Source organism: Mytilus trossulus, chromosome 10, assembly GCF_036588685.1.
Source record: "Mytilus trossulus isolate FHL-02 chromosome 10, PNRI_Mtr1.1.1.hap1, whole genome shotgun sequence".
NCBI classification, from domain to species: Eukaryota; Metazoa; Mollusca; class Bivalvia; order Mytilida; family Mytilidae; genus Mytilus; species Mytilus trossulus.
The window spans coordinates 1,704,751-1,717,670 of record NC_086382.1 but is presented as its reverse complement, the minus strand read 5'-3'; the positions used below and the strand labels follow the sequence as shown (position 1 = coordinate 1,717,670).

General features: G+C 31.1%; 1 protein-coding gene across 1 annotated transcript in view; it reads right to left on the bottom strand.

Annotated features, from left to right (window-relative positions):
- LOC134686506 (fibropellin-1-like) overlaps window positions 1-12,920 on the bottom strand; it is a 31,040-nt gene that overhangs the window by 8,856 nt on the left and 9,264 nt on the right. Inside the window, exons 13-21 of the mRNA XM_063546175.1 lie at window positions 11,085-11,198; window positions 10,547-10,660; window positions 8,986-9,099; window positions 8,324-8,437; window positions 7,921-8,034; window positions 6,766-6,879; window positions 4,135-4,248; window positions 1,652-1,765; window positions 1,113-1,226 (exon numbers count right to left, since the gene is read on the bottom strand). Coding sequence (XP_063402245.1) covers window positions 1,113-1,226; window positions 1,652-1,765; window positions 4,135-4,248; window positions 6,766-6,879; window positions 7,921-8,034; window positions 8,324-8,437; window positions 8,986-9,099; window positions 10,547-10,660; window positions 11,085-11,198 — 1,026 coding nt within the window. The remainder of the gene's footprint in view (window positions 1-1,112; window positions 1,227-1,651; window positions 1,766-4,134; window positions 4,249-6,765; window positions 6,880-7,920; window positions 8,035-8,323; window positions 8,438-8,985; window positions 9,100-10,546; window positions 10,661-11,084; window positions 11,199-12,920) is intronic.

The following is a 12,920-nucleotide window of genomic DNA, read 5'->3' as shown; positions in this document are numbered from 1 at the left end:
ATATTTTGACTATATTATTCATTATGTAAAAAAGAAGATGTGGTATGATGGCCAATGAGACAACTATCCACAAAAGACCAAAATGACACAAACATTAACAATTATAAGTCACCGTACGGCCATCAACAATGAGCAAAGCCCATACCGCATATAGTCAGCTATAAAAGGCCCCGATAAGACAATGTAAAACAATTCAAGCGAGAAAATTAGTATGTCTGTTTAGCTCACACATCACTGAACATATAACGGAATTTTATGCGATTGCATCAAAGTGAGAGGTTTTTAAACCAGGTTTATTCCACCATTTTCTACATTTGAAAATGCCTGTACCAAGTAAGGAATATGACATTTCTTGTCCAATCGTTTTTTATGTGTTTTCTTTTATTTTAGCATGTGATTATGAACTTTCCGATTGGATTCTGCTCTGATTTCAGTATTTTTGTGATTTCACTTTTTATTAAGTATGTTTCATCAGACAAAATAAATAAACACATATTAATCAACGTATAAGCCGATATAAATTGTTGCTGTATTTTTATTGTGGAAATATAGCATATTTACAACGACCATTGCACAAGTGTATGCATTTTGCGTCTTAAATTTTTTTGAATTGTTTGCTAAACGGTAAACGTGCATCATACAAAAACTAAAATGACAACTAACGAAAAACCTAGAGCACACTTCAAATCTAAGACTATTATACTGTAACGTAGCTGTTCTAGAGCTGTCGATACTATACAATACAAAATTATGCTTATAAGTAGATGCACCTACCATTGACAACTCGGAGTAAAACTTTAAATTAAAAAGTAATTCAGTAGATATAATGCATACATGTAGTAATGTAAAAGAAAGGAACAAAATGTACCAGAGAGACAGTCAAACTCATAGAACGAAAATAAACTGACAATGCCATGACTAAAGAAGAAAAAGACAAACACAAATAAAAGTATACAAGACAACAAAGAAACCTAAACACCAAGCAAACGAACCCAACCAAAAACTGTGAGTGATCCCAGGTGCTTCAGAGGGTCCTACCCGTTTCACAGTTATTTCCTATGTCTAACTATTCTACCTGTTTGGCAAATATTTCTTATGTATAACTATCCTACCTATTTCACAGTTAGATCCTGTATACCCTGGTATACAAGTACATCTGTAACCTTTAACCTGGTCGTCACATATCCCGCCATGCTGGCATGGTTTTGACTGGCAATTGTTTATATCTTAAATTATAAAATCAATACTTACTTAAACTAATTACATAGTTATTTCAAATTAGAAGAGTATCTGTTGAAATACATAAAGTCTTTATAACAGTAAAGTTCGCTACCACACTTTATCTATAAACATTAAGTGTGCTAAAACAAATATGTCCTGAAGTATGTTAAAATGCAGACAAATAAGTTAAAAACGATTAAAGCAAAATGTCAGCGTTCTCTGACAAACGAGGCAACAAAGTTATAATTTAAAATAAGAATAATCACGAAAAACGCTTATTGTATTTATTGTTTTGTTTTTGTCATTTTCGAAATAGAAACAATCTTCTGTAAGAACGCTTTGTAAGGAAAGACTTCAAATTTCGCAGATCTATTTTCATTTTAAAGAGCAAGTCTAAACAATATGGCGTCCATTTCTATAAAAATATTACCTATTTCACAGTTCTTTCCGTTGTAACCTGGTTTACAGACACACATGTAATCATTCACTTTATCCATACATGATGCTCCGTGTTTACAAGGGTTTGGTGTACATTCGTTGATTTCTATAATGAAAAGAGAATATTTTTCCATGGTAAAGGTAATAATTTTTTTCATAATAAAAAAATATTGATACCAGCTTACAATATTGTAAGTCAGATGATCGTTTCACCGTCACAGGACTGATTAGTGACGATCGAGTAAAACAAATTAAAAGGTCAAATATTAATTGTTTGAAAGCATTGAGGACCTAAAATTCCAATCAGTATTGCTAAATGCAACTAAAATAATCTATTCCTGAGATAAAAATGCATTAGTTTTTTACAGTTGATTTATTATGTAGGCCATATCAATAATAATTCATGTCAACAAATAATTGATAACTAATGGGCATATATCAAATGTAAGGGCGAGGTTTCCAAATACAGTTCATTATCTATATAGTATAGAATTAAGAGACCCCAAATCATTTTAAACAGCTAATTGAATCTAATTTTTATGTCAAAAAGGCTGTAAAAGTACACAGTAGTATAAGTTTATATCCATTACTTAAACAAATAAAGCAATAACTCTTTAAGTTTGTTGAATGGGTTTACACTAGTAATATTTGGGGTTCTTTATAGCTTGCTGTTTGGTATGAGTCAAGACTTTGCGCTGAAGACCGAACTTTGTATAGTTTGATAGTTTACTGTTATAAAACATGACTTGGATGGAGAGTTGTCTCGTTGGCACGCATACACCATCTTCTTATATCTATGAGAGCAATAGTGTTCTTCCACGAAAAAAAACCCATTAAAAACTTAATATTCAAAAAGAATATCGTATACATGAAGGGTTTGTATGACAATACAACTAAACATATATTATTTCACTTCCATGCAACAATGCTTTATCGTTTTAAAACATCTTATTTGATTCTACTGTATATGAATCAATTAAAGATAACCTGAAATTTGTTTCTGTATTTTATTTTTTTAAGAATCAAAATGGTTAATTAAAAATTTTTGTATCACCTGAATCAAATAAAATGTTCTTGTGAGTTCTGTGTTAAAGTAAATATACTGTAAATTGAGAAATCGTTGTTTATCTTACGCAAATAAAAAATCAAAAGCCAATCTTGATAATGATATTACCAATTTCACAGTTCTGTCCATTGTAACCAGGTGGGCAGACACACGTGAAACCATTCACTTCATTCATACATGATGCTCCGTGTTTACAAGGGTTTGGTTTACATTCGTTGATATCTGTAATTCAAAGGGGATTTTCACAAACGGATTTTTTTTTATTTGCATTAAAAGTTTCTGAACACCTAATTGTAATAAAAATTTACACACATAGTCTGTTATCTACAGAAATAACTTTGCCTAAAGGTATCTTTTATTAGAAACAGCTCTTCACATTTCTTTAAAATTACTAAAGGCTGTGAATAAACAGCACCATGTGTTTTAGTACACTGTACTGGTACATTGTGTTGACCAGCTTCAAATTTTGTTAACAAACTGTGTACACCAAGAGTAATGAATAACTGAATACTAAAAAACATGTATAAATTTTGAAATTATCTTTTGTTGTCCATTTCCTTACGTTATCATTATCTGAATCAATGAATTAGTTTATATAATTTTCTGTTTTTGTGACAAAAAACTGTTAATATCGAAAAGCCATAAATCTTTCCACTTTGTAAAAAAACAATTTAAGGACCCGTATTTCTAAGATATAAAATGTATTACCAATATCACAGTTCTTTCCTTCGTAACCTGGTTTGCAGACACACCTGTAACCATTAACTTCATTCATGCATGATGCTCCGTGTTTACAAGGGTTAGGCTTACATTCGTTGATATCTGTAATGAGAAGAGTATTCTTTTCTTCAGCAATGTAATAATAATTATTTTCATAAAAAGCAGTTTAAGATACCAGCCTAAAATATTGTAAGTGAGACAATCGTTTCTCCTAAAAAAGACTCGATCGAGTAAAGCAAACTAAAAGTTAAAATATTGTGTAAAAGTGTTCAGGACAACATTACATAACAGGACTCCAAAACAAATAAATGGGACAACATATAGGACAGAGAAACACACGAATAGAAGCTAACAAAAGGTAGGTATACAATTTAATTCGCCAGACTCGCGTTTCGTCCTCACAAGACTAACCAGTGATGCTCTGATGAAATAAGTGTGAAAGCCAAAACAGGTACAAAGTTGAAGAGCATCGAGGACCAAAAGAACCAAAAATTGTATCTAATTTGTCTAGGTTTTTCTGCCTTGGATAAGAACATCCTTATTATCTAGAGTATTTTGTACTTTCGCAACGATATTTTTTTTTATAAAATGACTATAAAAAAACCATACATGATAAAACCGAAATGGTTGTGTATCTATACAGATAATATACCGATTATTAGAAAAGACATTCTTGATAATGATATTACCTAGTTCACAGTTCTTTCCTTGGTAACCTGGTTTGCAGACACACGTGTAACCATTCACTTCATTCATGCATGATGCTCCGTGTTTACAAGGGTTTGGTTTACATTCGTTGATATCTGTAATGAGAAAGGAATATTTGTCTTGTTCAATGTATAATTAATTATTATTATAATATAATTAAGGTCAGCAGCTTAAAATACTGCTAATAAAAGCAGCAGTTATGAACTACAGTTCGAAATTCATCAATCGATTAAGAAAAAGACAAATGCAGGTTACAAACCAAAACTGAGGGAAACATATCAATTATAAGAGGAGAACTTCAACTCAACAGAAATGCAACCTTAAAATGTAACACCTATAATGTAACAACGGCCAATATCCTGACTTGGTACAGGACATTTCAATAAAAAAAATGTGGGTTGAACCTGGTTTTGAGGCATGCCAGACCTCTCGCTTTGGTGGCAGTGTGGAATATAACATTTAAATGACAACATAACATGACAGGACTACAATACAAATAAATGGGGAAAAATAGGACAAAGAAACACACGAATTACAGCTAACAAAAGGTACTAGAAAGTGGTTGCTTATCTAATTGTTTTATCAATGCTAATTTTTCAAATCTTTTGGTTTTAAAAGTTTTGAACAGGGGCTTTTTTTTTTATTGTTTATACTTATGTGTATATGGAAATATATTGTAAAGCGCTTAGGGTAATGTTAATATTATATAACGTGCTGTTAAAAATACTGTATAATGAATAAATAATAATGCACATGATCAACCAATTGTTGGAAATCTAGTTTTGATTATGATATTACCTATTTCACAAGTCTTCCCTTCGTAACCTGGTTTGCAGACACACGTGTAACCATTCACTTCATTCATGCATGATGCTCCGTGTTTACATGGGTTTGGTTTACACTCGTTGATATCTGAAATGAAAACAGAATATCTGTCTGAGTGAATGTATAAATAATTATTATCATGATCAATATTTATAGATACCGGCTATCGTTTCGCCTAGTAAAACCTCATTAGTGAGTATCGAGTAACACAAATTAAACACTGTTTAGGTGTAATACATTTTGTACCACCAAATAATGGTACGTCACATCGGGTTGTATACGAAAGCATGTTGAAAAAGTATTCCCTTGAATATTACAGTTGTATATATAGGTAATTAACCCTGCATTGTATTGCAATAACACATTTCTGTGTCATAAAATATATGTCTTTGGTATTTGAAAGCACCAGTAAAACTGCTATATTTTGGGGCCAAATAAGGGTCTTACCGGACCAACTCCTTTAAGAAAGACTTATACTGGAAAATCAATGGTACTATATAGAGCATCAAATAAGCAACAATCTTTCAATTAACAGTACTTGGTGCTTGTTTCTGGATCCTTATTGTGAATATGTGTTTATAATTTATACTTGTATTTATCATAATAAAATATTGTTTACACTAATGGTGGTATTACACTTTTACATGAGTTGAGGACCTAAAATTCATTTAAATGCATCCAAGATAATCTGTTCCTGAGATAGAAATTCGTTAAAATTTTCAATTTTTTTTAAGGTTTTGAAAACAGTTGATTTATAAATTTTGCTTTAATTTGGTTCGTTACAAAGCGTTTTTATTCTTAATAACGCAATATGTACCAGCGATGTTTTTGTTATATGAAGTACTGTTAATTGAAAGATTGTTGCTTATTTGATGCTCTAGATATACAGGTTGTTGGAAAAGCCAATTTTGATAATGATATTACCTATTTCACAGTTCTTTCCATTGTAACCTGGTTTGCAGACACAAATGTAATCATTTACTTCATTCATACATGATGCTCCGTGTTTACAAGGGTTTGGTTTACATTCGTTGATATCTGTAATGAAAAGATAATATTTGTTTTAGGTGCAATATTGTTTAAAAGAGTTGAAGACTCACCATTCCAAAAAGAATTGCTAAGTGCAACTAAGTTTTGTAAACAGTTGATTTATAATAAAAGCCATATAAATGATAATTAATGTCAGCAGAGAATTAATGACTACTGGGCATAAATCAAATGTCATAGCAAGGTTTCCAAAATGAGGTCATTATCTTTATAAAATAAAAAGTATTTATAGACCTATTGTTTGTCCTACATGTATCATTTGAAAACAGTTCAAAACACTAGCAAAGCACCAGCTCCTCAAAGACGTTAACACATAGTTGGCAATTAGGCTGATCAAAATCATAAAATTCATTATTAAATTTTCTACAGATAAATCTATTAAAAAAACATGGCACATATTTCTTCATCTTTTTTTATCAATATTGTTCGTTTAAAAACTTGTTCTTTCCTCTGAACAACTGATTATGTACCAGTATTTTTTTTTTGTGTTATAGAAACTACTGCAAAATGGTTGCTTATCTAAAGCACATGATATCCCGATTGCTACAAAACACAATATTTATAATAATATTAAATTTTGCATCCATTTGGTTCGTTACAAAGCGTTTTTATTCTGAATAACGCAATATGTACCAGCGATTTTTGTGTTATATAAAAAACTGATAATTGAAAGATTGTTCACTATCTTATGCAATAGATATACAGGTTGTTGCAAAATTCGATCTTTATAAGGATATTACCTATTTCACAGTTCTTTCCTTCGTAACCTGGTTTGCAGACACACGTGTAACCATTCACTTCATTCATGCATGATGCTCCGTGTTTACAAGGGTTTGGTTTACATTCGTTGATATCTGTTGCGAAAAGAGAATATTTGTCTTCGAAAATGGTTGAATGATTATTTCGATAATATATATTTATAGCTACCAGCTTAACATATTGTAAGTGAGACGATAGGTCCGCCACATAAGACTTATGAGTGACGATCGAATAACACAAATTAAAAGGTCAAATATTGTTTAAAAGCGTTGAAGACCTCTAATTCAAAAAAGTAATTTTATATGCAACTAAAGTAATCAATTATTATACTGCATATTCATAATTTTATTTCAAAAAATTACAAATTTTTGTAAAAAGTTGATTTAAAACTAAAACCATATAAATGATAACTCATGTCAACACAGAATTAGTGACTACTGGGCATTTATCAAATTATTAGCAAGGTTTCCAAATACAGGTCATTATCTTTATAGAATGGAAATAACAGACCCCTCTTTTCCCTACATGTATTATTTCAAAACAGCTGACTGAATTTAATTTAATTGTTGATATACTGTCAAAATAGCCAAAAAAATAGAGTCATGCTTAGTTGGCAATTAGGATGATCAACATCATTACATTTGTAATCCAATTTTGAACAAATATATCAAATAAGAAACAAATAATATATCATATTATTTCAGATCTTTTACTTTCCTCTTTTTATTTCGGATTATGTGTTTTTCTTTCTATATAACGGATTATGTATTAGTGATTTTTCTGTAATAGAAAATTCTATAAATTGCAAGATTGATAGATTATCGTTGATAATCACAGAGAGATTGCATTGTAAGCTTAAGACGGTACATCAAAAGCAAGAAAAGCAATCAAGTTGAGATAACCAATGATAATATGTTTATCACTATTTAACCTATGACGACATTGGTAAATTCATTACAACAGGCTTATGTATCCTTATTTTCTATCATTAATATTTACATCATTCGCCTCCGCTCAGAAAGAAAATCACAAGTGAGCAAAATAAAAGGAAAATTTCGTATAATGGCGATAATTTTGCTTTCTAATGCACATAATATTCCGATTGTTAGAAAAGCCAGTCTTGATAATAATATCACCTAGTTCACAGTTCTTTCCTTCGTAACCTGGTTTGCAGATACACGTGTAACCATTCACTTCATTCATGCATGATGCTCCGTGTTTACAAGGATTTGGTTTACATTCGTTGATATCTGTAATGAAAATAGAATATTTATCTTAGAAAATGGTATAATGTTTTTATAATAAATAATCATAGATGCCGACTTAATAAGAATTGTAAGCAAGACGATCGTTTCGCCTAAAAAAAGAACTGATGAGTGACGATCGAATTTTTGAATCATTATGATTCGTTACAAAACTAGTTTTTTTCTCTCTGAATAGCGGATTATGTACCAGTGCTTCTTCTGATATGAAAATACTATTTTTTGCAAGATTATTACTTCTCTAATGTTGGAGAGCCAATTGTGATAATGCTATTACCTAGTTCACAGTTCTTTCCTTGGTAACCTGGTTGGCAGACACACTTATAACCATTCACTTCGTTCATGCATGATGCTCCGTGTTTACAAGGGTTTGGTTTACATTCGTTGATATCTGTAATGAAAAGAGAATATTTGTCTAAGTAAAGGTATTAATGCTTTTCTTAATCAATAATTAATTTTCTACTGATAGATTAAAAAAAACATGGCACATATTTCTGGATCTTTTATTTGTAAATCATAATGGTTGTAAAAAAAATGTTGTTTTTTTCTAAATAACGGATTATGTGTCAGCCATTTTTCTGTTATAGAATCATACTATCTGATGTACAGTAGTTGTCGTTTGTTTATGTAATATATACGTGTTTCTCGTTTCTCGTTTTGTTTATATAGATTAGACCGTTGGTTTTCCCGTTTGAATGGTTTTACACTAGTAATTTTGGGGCCCTTTATAGCTTGTTGTTCGGTGTGAGCCAAGGCTCCGTGTTGAAGGCCGTACTTTAACCTATAATAGTTTAATTTTTAAATTGTTATTTGGGTGGAGAGTTGTCTCATTGGCACTCACACCACATCTTCCTATATCTATTAATTGCAAGATAATTGTTTATTTAAGACACGTGATATACTGATTGTTTGAAAAGCCAAATTGGATAATTATATTACCTCTTTCACAGTTCTTTCCTTGGTAACCTGGTTTGCAGACACACGTGTATCCATTCACTTCATTCATGCATAATGCTCCGTGTTTACAAGGGTTTGGTTTACATTCGTTGATATCTGTAATGAAAAGATATATTTTTTCTTAGTAAACATGGCAATTGTATTAATGTTATTCATAATAAAGAATTATAGATACGAGCTTAAAAAATTGTAAGCCAGACGATCGTTTAGTCTAAAAATAAAATGATGAGTGACGATCGAATATTCGAATCATTGTGGCACGTTAAAAAAAATGTTTTTCTTCTAAATAACGGATTATGTACCAGTGATATTTGTGATATAGAAAATACTTTTGATTGCAAAACTGTTCCTTATCTAATACACATGATATACAGATTGGTGCTTATCTTATGCACATGATATACCGATTGTTACATGATATACCGATTGTTGCTTTTCTAATGCAAATAATATACCGATTGTTGCTTATATAATGCACATGATATACCGATTGTTGCTTATCTTATGCACATTATATACCGATTGTTGCTTATCTAAAGTACATGGTATACAGATTGTTGCTAATCTAATGCACATGATTTACCGATTGTTGCTTATATAATGCACATGATATACCGATTGTTGCCCATCTAATGCACATGATATACCGATTGTTGCTTATCTTATACACATGATATACCGATTGTTGCTTATCTAATGCACATGATATACTGAGTGTTGCTTATCTTATGCACATGATAAACCAATTGTTCGAAAAGTAAATCTAGATAATGATTTTACCTATTTCACAGTTATTGCCTACGTAACCTGGCGGGCAGACACACGTGTAACCATTAACTTCATCTATGCATGATGCTCCGTGTTTACAAGGGCTTGGTATACATTCGTTGATATCTTCAATGAAAAGAGAACATTTCTATAGATAAGACCGTTGGTTTTCCCGTTTGAATGGTTTTACACTAGTAATTTTGGGGCCCTTTATAGCTTGTTGTTCGGTGTGAGCCAAGTCTCCGTGTTGAAGACCGTACTTTAACCTATAATGGTTTACTTTTTAAATTGTTATTTGGATTGAGAGTTGTCTCATTGGCACTCACACCACATCTTCCTATATCTATTTGTCTTAATGTTTTAATGTTTTTCATAATAAATAATTATAGATACCAGCTTAAAACATTGTAAGCCAGACGATCGTTTCGCCTAGTAAAGATTCAATAGTGACTATGAGTAAACCAAATTAAAAGGTCAAACACCGTTTACAAGCCTTAAGGACCTACCATTCAAAAAAAGTATAGCTAAATGCAACTAACATAATCTGATCATGAGATTGAAATTCATTAGTTTTTTTCAAAACTTTTTAAAGTTTTGTGAACAGTTGATATATACATTTTGCATCAATTTGGTTCGTTAAAGGTTATTTTTAATAATGCAATAAATACCAGCGATTTTTGTGTTACATAAAATACTTTTAAGTGAAAGATTGTTGCTTATCTAATGCATATGATATACAAATTGTTAGAAAAGCCAATCTCGATAATGATATTACCTATTTCACAGTTCTTTCCTTGGTAACCTGGTAGGCATACACACGTGTGACCATTCAACTTATCTATACACAATGCACCATTTTTACAAGGGTTTAGTTTACATTCGTTGATATCTGTGATGAATAGATAATAATTGTCTTAGTAAATGTAAAAATGATTATTCTGATAATAGATAATTATAGATATCAGATTAATATATTGTAAGTCAGACGATAGTTTCCCTATAAAAGACTCGTTAGTTACGATCGAGTAACACAAATTAAAAGGTCAAATATTGTTTCAAAGCATTAAGGACCTACAATTTCAAACAGTATTGCTACATGCAGCTTAGATATCCATTCATAAGATAGAAAATCGTTGATGTTTTAATGTCAAAGTTTTATAAACAATTGATTTATTATTAAGACCATATCCATTATTAAAGTAATTAAGCCATTTTTGGTGTTATTGAAAAAACAATCAATTGTTAGATTCTTGCTTATCTGATGCACATGATATACCGATTGTTGGAAAAGCTAATCTTGATAATAATATTACCTATTTCACAGTTCTTTCCTTGGTAACCTAGTTGGCAGACACAAGTATAATCATTCACTTCATTTATACACAATGCTCCATTTTGACAAGGGTTTGGTTTACATTCGTTGATGTCTGCAATGAAAAGAGAATATTTATCTTAGTAAATGTATTAAAGGGGCACTTGCTTCGACATATATGAAAAGTCCAATATATTATTTGTGTTGCTTAATCATTAATAAAATGCAAATAACAAAATATGAATTAGCTTTTTGCAGCCAGTTTTATTAAATTTTGTTAAAATAAGCTAAAAAAGACAGTGATAAAGAAATATTAAATAGTGAATAATTGGATCTCATTGAATCCATATTCATGTGATTTTTTATTTAACCCCTTACCTTGAGATGTGTTACACGTGAATTGTATGTGTTAAGTTATTAAACGGAAGAGAATGCAATATTGAAAGTGAAACAAAGAAACATCATTTGATTGAGTGATTCCATCCACAAACAATCATTCTTTTTTGCATTCGAGCGTCACTGAAGAGTCTTTTGTAGACGGAATGCGCGTCTGGCGTATATACACAATTTAGTCCTGGTATCAATGATGAGTTTATTCACTACCACTGGGTCGATACTACTGCTGATGGAGATTTATTTCCCCGAGGGTATCACCAGCCCATGAGTTATCATTGATATGCTTATATTTATAAATTGACTGTTAACAAACTTTTGAATTTTTGAAATACTAATGCTTTTCTAACTCAGGCATAGATTACTTTATCTGTATTTGGCAAAACTTTTAGGAATTTTAATCCTCAATGCTCTTCAACTTCGTACTTTTTGGCCTTTTTTTTTTGCCTTTTTTGGATTCGAGCGTCACTAATGAGTCTTTTGTAGACGAAACGCGCGTCTGGCGTATAGACAAAATTTAGTTCTGGTATCTATGATGAGTTTATATACATGTAAAAACGATGATAAACATTTATTTTTCATTTATAATATGAAATTAAATAGACCTACAAAATCTAACAGCACGAGTTTGGATCATCTATCTATATCTATATTTATGTTTAAATCGCAAACATGGTCGTTGGATGACTTTAGAGGTCAACTCGATAATTAAGTATATGGCGTCTAGACTGAAATACACTCTAGACGAAGCTGCGTATGTTCATGCCTGTGACCTGTTAAATCTTAAGTTTGGTATCGGTGCTAGGTGCAGGTGTGGTCTTGAGGCAGCCCTGATTCTGTCTTGTTTTTGGTAATACGTCAGTGTTGTCATGTATATCTTTTATATTCATTATTAGCCAATTTATAAAATATACTTTTTGCAAAGGTTTAAATTATTCTAAATAATAAGGATGTTCGTGTCCCAAGCAGAAAGCCCTGACCGTATTTCGACCAGCTTTTTTAACTTTTGCTGTTCAACTGTTATATTTTGGCGTCACTAGTCAGTCTTATGTGGATGAAACGCACTCCTAGCGTATTAAACTTTAAATCTGGTAACTTTTGTTGGCTATAATTCGATTGTTTCTTTGCCCAATATGTTCTCCTATTTATGTCCTGTTATGTTGTGTTGTCTTTGCAATGTCATATTTTTCACTGCCATTAAAGCGAGAGGTTTGGCATACCACGACACCAGGTTCAACCCACCGTTTTTGTTCTTTTAAAAAAATGTCCTGTACCAATATGTAAATCATTATGGTCGTTAAAAAACTTAAGTTTTATCTCTGAAAAACCGATTATTTTTTCTGTGTTTTAGAAATACTATAAATAGCAAGATTGTTGCTTTTTTAAAGCACATGATAAACTAATTGTTGGAAAAGCCAATCTTGATAATGATATTACCTTTTTC